Raw genomic sequence first — 18591 nt, 5'->3', positions numbered from 1 at the left:
AAATAAAAATTGAAAAAAAGAGAAGGTAAAAATCAATCAAACGTCAGGTGATTAGGTTGCCAATTTTATTATATTCCTCTGTTTTGCATAAAACGCTTCGTCTGTTCTTTTTTCTACCACTTGCTTTAAATTTTTCACTTTGCGATAATGTTCATCCATTAGAAATTATATTTTCAATCCTTTTAGCGTCAAAGTGCTACATCATAATTAAGTTATTTTTTTATTCGTTTGCATATCCGGCCTTGCACTTCATATTTTGTGTGGTGAATTCGCAATAGTCTGGAAAATTAGACAGATGATGAATACGAGTCGACGCCTAACCTCGGCGAGTGGACGATAAATCACTTCAGAGGCGCATTCCTCCGAGACAGAAGCTTACTAAATAATCCTTACACTGTATTATATCATTTAATAGCTGTGTATAAGTGCGGCAATCTTATAAAACTCAATTAGAGGGCACTTTTCTTCCGTCGAGAAGAAAAACGAAACAGAATTTAACTCTTGAACCCGATGGATTTAATTCATTGAGATTAGTCCTTTTGTGACGGCCATAAACGTTTTCGTCGCTCGTTCCCTTATCTGCAGGTACTAATACCATTCCTCTCGGAGATATGTGTCTGTAATTAATTAGCAGCAAAACTCTCGTCTCGACCTACGCTTTCCCTACACTAATTTAATATGTTTGCTCTGACGCTAGTCAAATAATCGCAAAACATAAAACTTTTCGGGAGGAGCCAATAACTCGTCGACTAATAAATAATAACTTTATTGCCAAAATACATACCTACACTAAGGTTTCTATTTCATCACATAACATTATTAATCCAATCCATGTTCAATTTTATCAAATTCATATCAATACATTACTAGAGTTCTTAGATCTCCTGTATTTTTTGGTAAAGAGTTTATTTCGATAAACACTACATAATACAAAACACTATTAATTGTATTACCCTGTGTTCAGTTTTCAAAAGTCTACGTCAATACCTTGCAAAGAGTTCCATAAATACGCCACTGATTAGGAAAATAAATTCTTTATTTTATGTACAATAAAGCGGTTTCAGATAATTGAGAACTCAAAAGTAAGTACAGAGCTTTCGTAAAAAAAGTAAAAAAATAAAAAAATATTATGAGAAGTAATATAGCAATAACAAATAATAACAGAAAACGTAGACTTCAAGAATAATAAGTTTTAAAGAAAGTAAAAATCTTTCAAGTTTTGTCGCTACAACAAAAAAGGTCAATATTATTAGAAATTGTGTTGATATACCTAGCTGTACTACTCTCTAAGGTTAGTTGGTCCAGTGAAAATTAGTATTTAATATTCCGGTACAACAGACAACTAGGTACAGTCTGTCAAAATACGAAAGATAATTTTAGTTAGTTTTTAGTTTTAGAAGAATAAAATTTACAATTTTTATAGATAATAAATTAAAAATCCGTACCACACAATTAGTACCAACCCGGGATTTGACACTATATTAAGGTCATCTTCAGGCGGCTACAGAGAGTAGCCATAAGAAAATTTTTTTTTGTTTACATAAACAACAGTCCTTACCTACAGAAGTTGTAAAAAATTGCGGTAGAACAAGTGAACCAAATAATTTGGTTATTAACATATTTTTTTCTACTTTGTTTTCACAAAATGTTCATTGTGAAACCGAAAGTAGTTTCACAAAGCCAGAATAATCAACAAAATTAAGAGAAAATAGTTTTGAACAGATTTTGATAAGTTAAGCTAAAGAAAAATAAACAACAAAAATTAAAAGTAGAAAAAATAGTATATTACACTCGTTTTATAAGACACTCATTCATGCCACAATAGAATGTCTTATAAAACCCGTTTGATAATACACTATTAAAGTCTTTACACTGTCTTCTAATAAAACCAGAAATACAAAAACTATCAGAAACAACACGATCTATATGAAGGTTGAAATTTAGTTCAGAGTCTATAAGGACACCAAGGTCAGTATTAAGTCACATTTAAACAATTCGTCGTGGTTAATATGATAAGGTGTGTTCAGTGTAATTTCACTTTTACTAAATGAAATTGACTACATGTTGTATTTAATTGCACATTGTTATCAGAACACTATTTGTTCAAATTATTAAAATCGTTCTAAATTTTAAAAGAATCATGAATGTCTGTTAACTTTAAAAAGAGTTTCAAATCATTTGCAAAGAGCAAAATGTGGCGATAGATAAAACACGTTGTGATATCATTAATAAATAGCACAAATAATATAGGCCCCAAATGATTAACTTGTGGCACACCAGAAGAAACCTTTACTGGTTATGGCAGATATCCATCTATATTGACTATTTATATATAAATTAAACAGGTAAAATTTGATCCACAACAGATATTGCATGTTACAACATAGACATGTAATTTAGTTAACAACAATTTGGTATAATCGAAAAAAAATGTTGTAGTGCTTCAATTTATTGGGAAAAAAGCCGTGCTGATAAGAGGTACCTAGTAATGTTTCTAAACGTTTGGATTAATCATTCGAAGACAGTCAAATCTAGAACTTTGAACAAAGTACTTATAACGGCTAAAGTTTTTTACATTGTTTTTTCAGTCAGATTTGCAAATTGCTGTAATAAAACAAGATTTCCATGGAGTAGAGCAAGTTCCAGTGTCTAGAGATAACTGAAAGAGTACGGTGATCGGCCACGCTAATGTAGGAAAACAGTTTTCGACCAAATATGCAGATATACATACCATCAGGTCCAGGAGTTAAATTATTACTTAAATTGGAAAGCTTGTTAAAAACTTCGTTGTAACTCTAGTAGTAGAATCGAGCGCGTTATTATTTGAGAATATATCAGAGTTAGTTATTTTTTGTGGTATGGTTTGAGTATACGTTCTGAAAATAAGCTGCTAACATGTCACAAATAGATGTTGGGTCGCACAAACTAATTTTAACTCATACAACTAGGAATACCAACAGATTTTTTTTAATATTTGAAATTAAAATTTATGTTTCCAGTATACACTGAGGATTTTATTTTACTTGACATCACATAAAACACATAACAGTATCAATCCTGTGTTCAGATTAAAAAAAATCATATCAAGACATTATTAGAGTATCTTCTGTATTATATGGTAGAGAGTTTATTTGTCTGAACATTACATAACACACAAAACACTATTAATTGTATTCTCCTATGTTTAGTTTTAAAAAGGCCATGTCAGTTCTATAAAAACCCTACTGTTCAATAACATAAAATCTCACTGTGTAACATTTTGTAATCATTACAAACCATACTTTTGACTAATTTGAGTAACTTCCAAATAAATGTTCCTAATATTTTATACAATGTGTTATTCTTTTTAATAAGAGATATTGTATCCCTTGGAGGCCATTTACTAAATCTGTTAGTACATATAATTATTTCTGATGCATAGACAACAGCAAAGTTTAGCATATTGTAAAATGAATGTAAGCATACTCGTTGGCTTACACTGTTGACAGATAAAATTGTTTACCAATCTAAACGCGCAAAATAATCTTTCAATAAACAGTATGGTGCTTTTTTAAAGTTCTATCTCACCCCAAGAATAATGCAACCTGACACCAAAATTAAAAAAAAATAATTTAGTAAAATCTGTAGTAATGTTAAGTTTCTTTTAAAATACAAGACTGTTTGTTTTTAGTATTTTGCAACAAAAGAGTGTAGATTTAAAATGGGAGAGGAATCATTTAAATTGAAGTAATTCAATATATTAGATTCTAAAGTTTATATAAATTGCCTAGTAGGTAATAACAAAATATTGTTGACAGCTATGTTACTACAACTGTTGAATATTTTTAAGAGTGGTTTCTTGTTTTTGGTAGGATAGAAAATGGAAATCTGTAAGTAAATTTGTCTCCGTAAATTTTGCTGTCCCGTCTTGTACTGTAAACATATAAATGTTGTTCTTACTTCTTTCCTCGTGAAACAAGACCAAAAATGTTTAACACTGTTAAATTTTGATAATGTTAAATATATTTAATAAATAAAATCTGTCTGAATAAATTCCCATTCGTTATGTCCCATCCGTTATGTGTAAACAAAAAGTAAATTAAATAAAAATCGTTACACACTGCCTCATTCTTCGATTTTGTAGTTTCAAAAGTTTCAATTGATTTTACCGTTTACCTTAAAAATAATTGTTGAAATTAGTACATTTTAAATTGGCAGCATTGTATGGCGATTGTTTAACAATAAAATGTGAAGTCACTTTTGTGTTCCGTCAGTGATCAACTTGTATATTTTCCTGATCGTTTTAAAAAATTTACAAATGTGGCTCTAATTGTAGGTTGCAAACAGTTTGATTAGTATGGTAGCGCTCAGCTCCGTTTGCGTGTGCGTCATCTGACATTTCTGTCACTACGTTTACATAGCAGGGGCATAGCGGTGACAAACTATCAAATATTTTTTGAGGTTACGAAGTGTTTAAATTATGGGTTGTTACAAAAAATACAGATTCACAAAACAAGAACTAATAAACGCAGAATCAAAAACCTAACGAAACGCAAATCACAAAACACAATAAACGAACGGAAAATACTTGCGATTAACACCGATAACACTTTCGACAACCATGCGACGACGTCTATAATTTACTGTCAATGTCAGGTTGACAAATTCGTGACACTTGACGGTGTTGTCGAAGTGCACATGTAAATTAATGTTCAAGGATACCACCCTTAGATAGCCCCTAGCTGTTTAAATTTGCATTGTTTTTGATAATTTTTTATAGCTTTGTGTTGGTAATGAAAAAATGAAATTGATGACGCACACGCAAATCGAGCTGACCGCCACTATATTAATAAGTTCCTTTATAAAAAATTCAATTCTACTTACACTGAAAACTGAAAATAAAATTTAACTTTTGTGCAGTATCCCGTCCGTTAAGATGGAATATCTGATCTGTAGCTAAAATTCTTATTCATTGGATCGGAACTTAAGGGTAAATATATTTTTACGGATCAACATTGTTACCCTACTGAAACTATCTCAAGAGATTAGGATTTTATGAATATCGGACGCAAATAAAAGTTTCTTGGAAATTTCCCCAGGTTCGCAACTATTCCGTTTCCAATAAATAAGTTTATTTAAATTTCGGAGTGGAATTCGATTTAATGCGTTCCATCGCATACGAAGAGCTCATTAAAGCGGGGACTTTGCGGCAAGCGAACCAATTTGCGCATGTGTGCCCTATTAATCCCTGCGGTTGCATTACCGTTACATCCCTCAGTTATTGCCACATTACGACCTAATGCTAAATGTTTTAGATACCTACAGAGTGCGAAATTATGTAGGAAATCTAGACTCTAGTACGTGCCTTCGAAGCGGCTCAAATTTCAACCCGAAACGTCGCGGCATCCCACAAAATAAATATCCAGCTTCCGACTCCTCCAACACCTCCTTTCAAAGAACATGTTTAATTTGTGCGTCGAGGGGAAATCGACGCACTTCATCACGCTGAGGGCGCCTCCACAATTCCGAGGTACCAGCAGCGGTAATTGATCCGATTCGATGAAACTGTCCACCGGGCTTTTATTATGGATGCAGCAAAGTGAAAAGCCCTGCTGTGATACGTTTCACATGTTGATACAACAGCCGCTCATTACGATAACGACTATAATTAAGGCCAGAGTGTATCGATTATGGCGCGCTTTTTCACACAACACAGCCGGAAATGATTCAAATCAAATAATTTTAAGCAAAACGTTAAACACGGAAAATAAATCCTCCGACTGTGGAACTAGTGCCCACAATGCCATCCGACAAATTGTTCGTGAATAATTAAAGTGTCCAGCAATTACAACAATATGAGCACAAACACGTCCAGTTCCAGCGTTCCATTTCGAAATTATCCCTCACTCCTCCGTCTGTTTGAAATTCATTTTTAAAGAGGGTATTACCCGCCGAGGTTCGATAATTCTTCATCGTCCCACTTTCTAATGAATAATGCAAACAAATAATGGCGCAAAGTACAACACCATATTTGCATATAAATTTTCGCGTATGTAGTTATTTTATTTTGCCCTCGTAGCTCGCACAATTTTACAAGCCGATCCATAACTCACCTGTGGAGTTTCAGGTGGCGAGAATTATTGCGACTACGATAAGATACCGCTTTCAATACCAGCAGACGTCAAATTGAGGTAACAATGTGCCTGTAATGATACTTAAATGACTTTTTAACTTGTAATAAATCATTCGGTTGCATCTGTTCCTCTAGAATTGAATCTGGGGGTGCGTGTTTACATATTCATTTCGGTGTTATTACAAACGTCACAAGCGCAACTTTTCCTAATTGGATTGTTTGGAATGAGGCCGGGTTTTGATCCCGATGCGTTACATCAATGCATTCGGGGTTAAGATAGCCGTCTCGGAAGCGCTGATGGCACTGAAACGCTCCAAATTGTTGTATAGTTCCGGATAATTTCATTTAAAATTGAACGGAATGCTCCGGGTTGAATCTCTGTCGGACGTTAGCAGATCCTTTAAAACTTGGATGCACTTGGGGGCTTGCTTCATGTTTCAGCCCCTCACTAAAGAAAACATATTTTCAACTTTTTTCAGATATTGGTGAGTACATAATTTGTAAGACAGAATTCTTTGTTTGTAAGTAAACGCATAAAATACAGAGTCAAAAACATTACAAAATAACACCAAAACGTTTTAACTCTTTTAACTCTCGCAAACAAAACAGAATTTAGAATATTATAAATAACAACCTTAAACACTTTTGGATTGATTGCCACAGTATAACAATGGGACAATTTAGAAACCAAGCAGGTGTTTACAAATCAACAAAAGGGATTACAAAACAAAAAGTACACGTCAAAAATAAATGTGTATGAGCAATAAGACGTTAAACAGATAGATCAATAACAAGCAGGGTACATTATTTGGAATAACAGCGCAAAAATTCTTACGAAAAATCGAAGCAAACTTACATTGTAGGTGCGAAATTTGTTCTTTTGCTGATAACGTCATAACATAATATTAAAACCTTTAGTTATAGTTTTGAATTTTAGTACACTGTCAAACTATTTTCTGAAGTGTTGATTGCAACCCTTATAGGTCAAAATTACGGAAGAATATAACTTAGGAGACGAAACAAGAAAAAATCCCAGGATTTTCTGAGCCCCAAAAATTAGTACGGTAGAGTATGTAAAATGAAGGCGCATCGAGTGCCAAATAGTTTTAAATTAATTAAAATCAACCGATTCATTATTTGCTTGAAAAAAAAAATAAGCACAAATGTTGAGCTTTGCACTCTTTACAAACAGAAAAACTGAGGACTAAAATTTTCATAAGAAACATAACAACAAAATTGACTATTTAAAATTCAAAATTTGGGCTTCAACCCATATTTTTAAAACGCTGCGAATACGAAAGAAAAATGTTTAAAAAAAAATTGTAGAAAATTAGATTTTCTTTGAAAACGTCATTGAGACCATATCTCCATCGTGAACGGTTTATGCCCCAGAGTCTGTCAAAGCCACTGAATGACGGATTCATTTTATTTTGCAGTGGTCATGTAATTAAAAGTTAATTGAAAAGGATAATGAAAATGTCTACTTGCACGTTAAATTCTTGCAAGGTTACAGGAAAAAGAAAAAAATTTGCGTATCAAAGGGTCAAAAAAAGTTTTTTTGTTGATTCGTTTTTTAGTTAAGCGTGGTTATATTTATAAAATTTTTAGTCGTAGTAGTCCATGATTTAAAGCCAATTTAATTTTAATAAAAAAATTGCCGATTAGGGATGCCGTGAGAGAGTTTAAAACCAACATTATTAACATTTTAGGTTTCATCCCCTAGTCGTTAGCCACTCCTACATTCAAATTTTAAATGACATCTCCTACTATTTGAAACATTTTCGGAAAGGAAAAAAATGTTTTTTAGTTAGGAATAGTTTTATATTTGAAATTTATAGTCGTAGTAGCCTTTGATTCAAAGCAATTTCATTTAAAATTAAATAAGAAATTTGTCAATTAGAGATGCGATAAGACAATTCGGATCCAAGATAAAGTACTTTTTCGATTTCAACCCATGGTCTCAAACCTCCCTTAGTTTAAAATTTTAATATTTAAAAAGTAGCACCTCCAACTTTTTGAAATATTTTTGGAAAGAGGATAAAAAGTTGATTTAACCGTAAAAGCACACATTTTTTAAGTTAAAAGTTAAGTTACAGTTTAAGTTAAAATGTTACTAATGTTGATTTTAAACTCTCATTTCCTCCCTAATTCACATTTTTTTATTAAAATAAAATTGGCTTCAAATCATGGTCTACTACGATTAAAAATTTCAAAAATATAACCACCCTTAACTAAAAAACGAATCGACATAAATTTTTTTCTTTGACAGTTAGATACGCAATTTTCTTCCCAATCCAAAACTTTAAAAGAAGTGGGTGCTATTTAAAATTTTAAAGTAGGGGTGGCTAAGAATTAAAGGATGAAACCAAAAATGCAAGTAATGTTGGTTTTGAACTTCCCCCTCGCGATCCTAATCGACCTGTTTTTGCTAAAAAATAGATTTGCTTAATGTTAAATGTTACTGAAACTGGCTCCTCTTGAAATGAAAGCCCTGTATATTAAAATTCATGAAAGATGATTTGAGGACACACAATCCCTATCATTAGTCAAACTACAATTAAACAATTGGAAAATAATAAAATATGTTGTAACCTCTGTGTATAGTATGTTAAAGTTAATGACTAAATGTGAAATTAAATAAAATTCACATTAAAAAACCGGAGAAAAACTTGAAAGTAAAATTAACATGCCGGTGAAGCCGACATGTTAAGGCGTAATCATTAAAAGGAGTTGCACAAAAGTTCTCTTCGTGAAAGTATTTTCAGTTTCACAATGAATAATTTGTGAAACCAAAGTACAAAATATTATATTATTATACGAGTTGTACAAGACAATATATTGTCGAAAGAGAGGGTTTGGAGCATGACGAGCGAAGCGTTCTAAAAGAACGAGTTTGACAAGATGTCTTGAATAACGAGTGTATTACGCTATTTTTCTATTTCGCCTTTATTTATTTAATTTCATTGTTTAAATCATTTTTGATATTTTGGGTTGGTAATCATGACGAATGAGATGAAATGACACAAGCAGACAGAAATTCGTTACCAATCCATCTCATCATGAAGAAAAAAGTTACTGCTTTAATGAGAGAAAAAGAAATTGTGTCTAACTGTTTCCGATGACAACAGTTGCACAAATTGCATTTGTTCATGCGAAATAGAAAAAAATGTTTTACTCTATGTATGCGAATTATTACAGATTTTTTATACTCTTCCTTAAATCTAAATAAATTAATTAAGAATACAAATGTCAATACAATTAAAAATATGAGAATATATCGTTTATGAACAAAAATTCTTAGAAAAATTATAACTAGAAGCAAAAATTGCGGTTATGTTTTAAAATTTTCAATTTTTACTTAACTAATTTTTTTGGGTGGCTACCGAAACAACAATTTTTGGAGCTACTTTAAAGTAATTAATTAATTAATTAGTTCTAGTTACAAAAAATTGTAAATAAATTCTAAAAAAATTCGCAGCCATTTAATAAGAAACGCCGAATTTTTAGTGATTATTAGTTTTTGAGAGAGTATAGCAAAAATATACTTTTAGTAGATTTGTCGTAGGCTAATTGTAAAATTAGGCGTATTATAAATGCGCTTAATTTTACAATTCGCCTAGGACAGAGTCACCCAGTATACATAATTGCGCACCCAACTTCAGACACCTTTCTAGAGGCGGTTGACAAGTTTTAAATTAGCTAAAGCTCAAGATGGCGGATTGTTTAATGTGTTGGGTGATTAGCCATTGACATTTATATTAGATTATATTAAAACTTTCCCTCGAGAGCAATTAATTTTAATTAGCTTTCATAATGAAATGCTATTTTTTGAAGAGCGGTATTATGTTAACACGGGAAGAATTAATTCGCCAAGTGAGGACAAAGTCCCTCGAGTAATACGAGGTTATTTTAGGTAAGTATAAAAAAAACAGATAAGCGACATTTTCCAAGCTGAAAATTGAACATCCTGCCTTGGCGCAATTAGGAACCCACTTCATTAAGTCGCTAATTTTGACATTAGAGAAGTCTTGGGATCCATTTAAGCCAGACGGGGGCTTCGAAGAGAATTACATTTTTTACAAGACGCACGCAGAAATTGTGCGGGTTATTCAGCAGTGGTTCTTAATTGAATTCTGTTTATCTCAAAGCTTTTAGTATTTTATTCGCAGATGAAGCATCTTTGAGTTTTTTTTCTATCCACAGACCATGTTTTTGCTTCAGACACTAAACGTAAAATTTATTTTGTGTTGTAATAATAACACAGGTAAGACAAAAACGTTTTGTCGATATTTCTAACAAATGACTTGAAACCTTATTCCAATCTGACAAGTTGGAAATAAAAACGCAATACAGGACATTCAAAGTATTACATACACTACAATAATGACACCCATTTATTATTGTTCAATATGTCATTTACGATACAAAAAGCTAAATCGCATGTCACCATTATTTACCGGAGAACGTTTCATTGCTTTACTACAGTTGCATAAAAATATAAAAATTGGTATTCTTTTCGTGACCCAATAAGTACAAAGCAACAAAAATGCAGACGTTGTAAAATTTTCGTGACTTGTAAATAATAAATACGATAAACGTTCAAGTGAAAAAGGCCAATAATGTTTCTGGGTTTAGTTGTAGCCAGACAATTCAATTGTGGTTATTTGAGTTTGATAACTTTGATTAAATGTGTAACGTCAATATTATCCTGATGCACTTTACAAGGATTTGGGTTTAAGTTCGTCCCAAGCTCGAGAATTGTGAAATGTTCGAAATTGTTGAATAGTTTAGTGAGATCTCGTTTAATCCATGAATTCTTGCAACTCAGCTCACTAATTATGATTTCATTATGTATCCTTACTAAATAAGACGCCAGCAAAGTTGGAATAGTTGAATAAAAACGGTTGGGGGTCGATTATGGTTGTAAAAAAGCTCTTGGCTGGAATGCGCCCACACTTCTTGGAATGTGGCGAAATAAAACGCTAATATTTGCTCCGAAACCCTAATATAGACATCATACATCAAGCTGAAATATAACGGTGACAGCTCCGGCTGCGGTGTCGTCGTGATAAGTTAAAGCAGATGCCGAAGTTGTGACGTTTCCTTAACTAAGTAAAGGAAAGACAACTCGTACGAAACAGCCATAACTCAAGCGAGACGGAATGATGGATTTTTTACTGATTTATACGTTTTGGCAAGTTCGGAGTATAATTTTATGCTCCGGTGATTTATGTGTTCGAGGTGAACCGTGGAAAAGTTAAGGGATTACCTTGAGCAGCTGCCCATAATACCAAGTCTGCGTGTCTGGTGTAGGTCGCTTCGCCTGCTTCTGCACACAGATCGGCGACGAAGGGGGAGATGAGACCAGAGTGAGGCAAAACGACGGTGTAGTCCATGCTGTAGTTGCTTCTGCCGAGGTCCTCCTCAGGCGTTCGAATCGTACTTGGGTTTTTCTGACGCAATTTCGACATTGCGTCGGATGAAATGAAAGAGTCTTTGTCGAAGTGAAAAATGAAACACACGACTTGGTATTGACTCTGACCGCGCTCCTCCTCCCCCAAGATCAGCGCCTTCAGGATTTGCACCTCCTGGAACACAATAAGAATGGTTAACAAAATTTTGTTAACAAATACACAACAACCAAACTAAAATAAATACTATAATAAGTAAACAATGATCTAAAAGTATTTCAAAAATGAGTATCTAGGTACTTCTGTAGTACCCCAGAATACAACTGTACTAATTCCAAATTAAATATTGGGTTTCCATAGATTTATGTATTTTCCTTCCAACTTTTTAGTGCAAACAGTATTGAATCCTATCTTTGTTCCTTACGAAAATAAGTATTTTAAAAAAATATTAACTCCCATCACGTTTTGATGAAAAAAAACAACGTTTTTTCAATTTTCAATTCCATTTATTACGAATTTGAAATTTTAGAATTAGTACTCTTATATTCTGGGGTACAAACTTATAAGCAGATATTTATAGGAATTAGTATTTAGTAAAAAGTATTAGTTCAACCTAAAAGTAAACAGTACTTGAATCCATATTCATAAATAGATGTTTATTCTTCAGACCAGATAACTTACATCACACAGGTTTGTACTTAGTGACACTTGCTTTCTTTGATACCGAGAGATTTTTCAAAAATCGATAATTTTTATTTTTATTTTGAATTTTAAAGTGTAAACCAAAAGAATTCTGTATTTAAATTTTTGTTCAGGCAGTGTTATGTCGGAAACCATCATTTTATGATTTTCTTATTAAGCACTTCCGTGCCAAAATTTGAAAAATGTAATTATTTTTGTGGATCCGGAGTCACCTAAAATGCCCGGAAATAAACGAATAATCGTCTAAAAATTTTGCATATTCTAAGCATTATCAGTTAAAATCAATAATTTTCGAGTTAATAATTTTTTTTACAGTGAATCGTCTTTTTGTGGGCCCGAAATTACCAGGAGTTTAGAAAATCCTAAGTAAAATCGATTGAAGACTACGTGAAGCCCTTTTACCTAAGTCAGACAGTTTTCGACTTTTTTGTGCAAAACAAACTGTAACAACTCCAACTATTGACCCGGTTTTTTGCTGTTTGGTAGACAATTAAATGCAGATTTTTTTACTTTACTAGATATGATACGAGTACTTCCAGAAAAAAACAGTTAAACCTTTCTATTCTCCATTCAAGAAATTCTGTGCAGTTAAAATGTTCTGCGAATTTTAGTAGTTGTTTTAAAGTTATTAACTCCTTTGGAAATATATCCAGACAAAATTTTAGAAATAGAGGCTGCCTGTGAGGCCGGTGTCGTCCAAAACGTCCAGAATCGATAAAAAAATCCTCTGAAAAACTCGAATATACCCTAGTAAGCTTTGTAACTTAGAGCCAACAGTTTTCAACGTAATACATTTTCGGTAAAAAATTTTGAAACGATAAATCAGCTTTTGTAACCTCACCGGAACCACCATTATCTTCATCCTCTATCAGCAAATGCTGCATTAACTATATGGAATTAGGATCTGCCGAATTGTCTCGCCTAATTTTAAAATTTCTTGGAGATCTTGACACAACAAACATAGCGTCGATTAGCAAACTGATTTTTCTGCAGAGAAATAAGTCTAACGAATATCTGACTAGTGATTTCATAAGAACATACTAATTTTTGCTAGTACCTTCCCTGTTTTATAAATATTCATAGGAGTAGAAACTTTTTTTTAATTCTATTAGCTTAATATTAATACTTAGTAGCACCTTACTAGCATATAATTTATTATAACAAAAATAGAGGTAGAGAGAATGTTTTTAACTATAAACATATCCAATATTACCTATGTTTGAAAAAAACATAGATCAACGCATTGCGAATATTGCTATGCAACTATCAGCTATTTCAAAACTATAAAAACGCCAACGTCGTATTTTGCCAAATTATTTTTTTAAATAAGTTTTTTAAAATTGCAAAATAGTTATTAATGGTTAGATCTCTCATTTCATTGGAAGTATAAATTACATTAGCTATTATTTTTTAGAACTGTATGAATAATTTATAACAGCAAATTTTGATAGAAAATGCGACATTGGCGCTTTAATAATTTTATTTTAATTTATTTTGTGAAATTAATTAAGGTAACAGTAATAACAGGTAAGAGAGTAGCTCATTTTAACAAATGTTCGAAATGACCACCTTCTCGTTCTAGACAATAACTCATCCTGTTATGAAAACCTTGAACAGCATTCCGTTTGAAATTAGGATCAAGTTCATTGCAAGCATGTCTTATCCGAGCTTTCAGTTCTTCCACATAATTAGAGTGTTATTAATTAATAACTCCTGTCCATACGCTAACTCTACGGATGTTCTGGGGATTTATCACATCTTAGAATTCAAATTGAGAAAAATAAGTCGTTGAAACTTTTAGTACGCTTTACCTGTTAGTGCTTAAGTATACAGTGTGGAATTTTTAACTGGAATAAAATTCATAATTTAAATATAGACAATTTTTGTAAAAATTTCACAAACAGGTCGCTTTTTGTATTTTCTTGCCCATCATTTAGTGGATATGATTTTTTTTTTCAAATGTAAAAAAGTATGTTGTGTGACACCTCATGTGAAAGAGCACTTCAAAAGCATTACAACGCACTATTTGTTTTCTAAATATTGCCAACGCCCAAGTGATAAAAAATTAAAGCATTGTAGAATTATTGACTAGAATAGAATTTTTAACGTGAATATAAGCAATTTTTTTAAAATTTCCAGAAACAGGTCGAGTTTTGAATTTCTTTGCACATCATTTGGTGCATGCAGTTTTTGTTTATCTATTTTAAAAAATGCACAGCCACCTCTAACTTTTTTTTAATGTAACGCTATGTCAAGTGTCACCTCATATGAAAAAGCACTTTGCAAGGAATACAATGCACTATTTGTTTTCTGAATATTTTCATAGCCTACCCCATAAAAAAATAAAAACAAATAGTGCGATCTATTGCTTGCGAAAAGAGCCTTCATACGAGGTGTCACTTGATATATCATTACATTTGAAAAAAAAGATAGAGGTGACTACGCATTTCTGACAAGAAATAAACAAAAACCGTATGCACCAAATAGTAGACAAGGAAAAATAAAACTTGACCTGTTTCGGCAATTTTCACCAAAATCGCGTAAATGAAAGTTATGAATTTTATTCCAGTTAAAAACCCACGCTGTATGTAGTTTATTATCCTTATCTAGACGCTGTCAGTGCTATAGGTTGTAAAAGATTCGAAACAATTTGAAAAAAAGTTTCATCACGTCTCTAATAAGTTAGTAAGTAATAAGTATATTTCCGAATTGAAATGGCTAAAGAATACTTAAGAACAGAACAGCTGTACCAGCACCAATATTTTTATTTCGTTCTACGAAATAAATTTCATAAAAAACAAAATTCCCATACAGCTCTTATTATTATTATCTTTATAACATGACAACTATCTTTACCTAGGTTTCGTACATCTCTATATCTCAGATCTTTTAATTTTGTTCAAGTTTTCACAATCTTAATATTTTTAATAACCTAACCACAATAAGAAATATTAGTTTTAATTATATTTTTTTCTAAACTATTAATTTTAATTATATAACGGTTAAGTTAAATATCTTCACGCTAGACTTCCACCTTCAAATAAAGTTCTGTTATTATTATCATTATTATTCGCAATTTTGTAATAAAGTGAGCTAAACCAATATCGCCAGCGAAGAGTTTCTTTATTAAATTTAAACCGCGATTCGTAACAATTTGTTTTCTCTTCCATTGTTGGCTCAAATTCAATAACTCTCCTTGCGGATTACCCAAATATTTTATTACTTGTGCAGTGCTTTATCCCAGGCTTATTGCTTCTTCATCGCGTCTATACCCAATTTTTCATAACTTAATTATCATTTCGTGCAATTGAAAAAGCTTTAACAATAAAACCCATTACCATAGTGAGCTTTTAACCTCCTATCAAGAATGTGTTTTCAAAACGATCCCGGTGGGGATTAGGCCACGCTGTTCCGAGCGAATTCGGGCCACAACGTTCCTCACTATTAATCCTACTTCTGTTACTTGAATCCTTTAGAATTATGTAGTGCGGCCGAGCGGCCGAAACAAACAGAGTGGGATCAAAAACCCAGGATTTCAGGTATTGTGGCAGAAAAGCTGTCGGTAAAAACACAATGCGACGGCAAGTGAAGTAATTAGCTCGCAAAGATGGTCTATAACATCAATTCGTGGTGTACAATAGCACGCCACAACCATTACCGTAATCTCCATACAATAGAGAGAGCATACGAATCGATCCAGGACCTCTGAAGCGAAACTGAATATTTGATAAATAATATGCGATAATTGCGACTGTTTAAGTTTGAAGGAAGACAGAGCGGAAGTTTATTATGTCGTTAAGTCATTGAAAGTGGATCCCGGAACGGTTTTGACTAACCTAGAATATGCCAGTTACAAGGAGGCAGCATTGTATCCATTGTGTCGACGCGAAATCCCTAATAATATGCTAGTAAGCTAGACGGTGGGAGATTTAGTGTCGTGTGTTGTGAAGGGATATGGAGTCGATTTCGGTGCCTTGCACACACGGATGATTGTTTCCTTGACGACTAATAATAATCGAATCACCGTATTCCTGCCTTATCCTCGATAATTACAATCATCCGTTATCGAGGAATGTAATTCCACTACGCTCATTATCCGCTGTATAAATCTAATTAAGTTAATTAACAGCGATATAAAAGAGAATACGATGCTGGTGCTTTACATATTGGCGGTAATGATGAAACGTCACATCCATCCTCTCCAAATGTAGCTTTCGGGTCGATTAATCACATTTGCAGCAATCATCATCAATGAAAGTCCGTTTATTTGTCTAATCAATCTCCTCTGTGAAAGGACTTCAAAGTGAGAGCTTGCACTACAGATTTAATACAACTACTCCAGTCGCCAGGATCAAAGACACCCATCAAAAATTCAATGAGCACCTTTGGAATCTCTACAACAGCATCGCCTCCACTTGAATTGACTCGACAAGATAAAAAACTTTAAAATAAAAACTTGTTTAGCATTATAAATTAAAATTTAAAATTTTCATTAAAAACTTGTTTTACATTATTGCATAAATTTGTCAAAGAGCAGGATCAATATTTCTTCAAATTCAAATGGACTTTATTTTCTTATGGTAGAAGAAGGTAAAATTTTATGAAGAAAATTAAAAGCTAGGTGAACATAATGATCACTAAACGATAAACGCTATTTGAAAACAGAAACTACTACTATAAATACAAACAATAAAAATGCACTTGCCTAATAAGAGAGACAAGTATAATTTCCTTCTACAAAACACTCTACTGGGTATGTCCATACTACGGATATCTAAAAGTTAGGATATGAAACGACGTATAAATAAAACGTTCCTGTTCTCAATAGTTCCTTTAATGTGGCCAGAGAGAAGAGTTATTCCATTACCGACTTTTTCAGAGCAATGATTAGAAAAAAAAAAACAAACAGAAAAAGCATCCTAAGCAATATTAAAAAAAATCAAATTATTACCAATTAGCACTCTATCCCATATTTCTCAAAACGCTGCGAATACGGTTACAGATGCAAAAAATTGTTAGGAAAACAACTGTAAAAAATTAATTTTTTACAAAAAAAGTCCGAGAGATCCTAGCCCTACCTGCAATCATTTTAGAATAATATATTAGCTGTTTCAAAATTATAAAAACACCAACGTCCCATTTTCTCTCAAAATTATCAGTTGTAAAATTATTTATGCACTTCAAAAAACTAATAGTTAATGTAATTTATACTTTCAATAAGAGATCTAACCATTACGTACTTCTTATTCTTATTTAAAAAAATAATTCGGTAAAATGCGACATTGGCGTTTTTATAGTTTTGAAACAGGTAATAGTTTTTTTATCAGTCTTATTTAAAAAAATAATTCGGTAAAATGCGACACTGGCGTTTTTCTAGTTTTGAAACAGGTAATAGTTTTTTTAGGATTTTAATCGGATTATCGCGTCAAAAATTGATTTTAGTTTTTAGCATATCAGATATTTAGCTTAGTAAGTGTTAATAGCTAAGTAGGTACGGCGGTTCAAAAGTATTATTATTATTATTATTATTATTATTATTATTATTATTATTATTATTATTATTATTATTATTATTATTATTATTATTATTATTATTATTATTATTATTATTCTATTTTTCTAAACAATACTTATTTAAAAAATCATTACCTATCATTTACAATATTTTATTAAGAATAGTAGTACGAAAAGCATTAAAATGTTTGATAAAGTTAGATTAAATAAGAAATTAATTTCAGCACAAACATTTTACCATCCTCAGTCCGAAATAGAACAAATAAAATCATAAGAAACCGTTTGTATGAGAAAAAGTTAAAAGAATCAAGGCGTTAAGACGCCATGTCCTAATATAGAATAACAAAACAAAATGGCTGTAGAATAAAAATGTTAGAAAAGCTGCGCCCTCTACTGGATAAAACTAAATGGAAAAAAACACCAAAATGATAATTAAAAATAGAAAAAGGTAAAGTTTAAACCTAGGTTCAAAAGGCTATTAAAAAACCTACTATATAAAAAACTATTAGAACTAAATCAAAATTAAAGAAATATTTAAGAAAGCAATATGTTTATACAGTGTGTTAGGGAATGGTTCATTAATATTTCGTAAGTGAATTTGTCATGATCAGACGAATTAAAAACCTTTATATCATTTTTCCAAAAAATGTGTCCTTTCTTCTAAAACTTCTTATTAACCCACCTGTTGAGAACCACTGTGTGGTTAATGGTACTATACTTGCAGTTAATTTTTTTATTAAACAAAATGGAGATGGTGGCGCATAGGCGTTTTGAGAATTTTTCAAAATTGTGATTACCAACATGTTCATTTGTGGGAGGTTCGAAACCCGGTCCTGACAAAAAAAAAAAATT

General features: G+C 32.1%; 1 protein-coding gene across 1 annotated transcript in view; it reads right to left on the bottom strand.

The window, feature by feature from the left end:
• Window positions 1–18591, bottom strand: part of oaf (out at first) — a 95795-nt gene that overhangs the window by 21108 nt on the left and 56096 nt on the right. The window contains exon 3 of the mRNA XM_008194632.3: window positions 11382–11700. Within this exon, the coding sequence (XP_008192854.1) occupies window positions 11382–11700 (319 nt within the window). The remainder of the gene's footprint in view (window positions 1–11381; window positions 11701–18591) is intronic.

Source organism: Tribolium castaneum, chromosome 9 (genome assembly GCF_031307605.1).
Source record: "Tribolium castaneum strain GA2 chromosome 9, icTriCast1.1, whole genome shotgun sequence".
In the NCBI taxonomy this organism is placed as follows: domain Eukaryota; kingdom Metazoa; phylum Arthropoda; class Insecta; order Coleoptera; family Tenebrionidae; genus Tribolium; species Tribolium castaneum.
The sequence above is the reverse complement of the archived record's forward strand: the minus strand, read 5'-3'. Positions and strand labels throughout refer to the sequence as shown.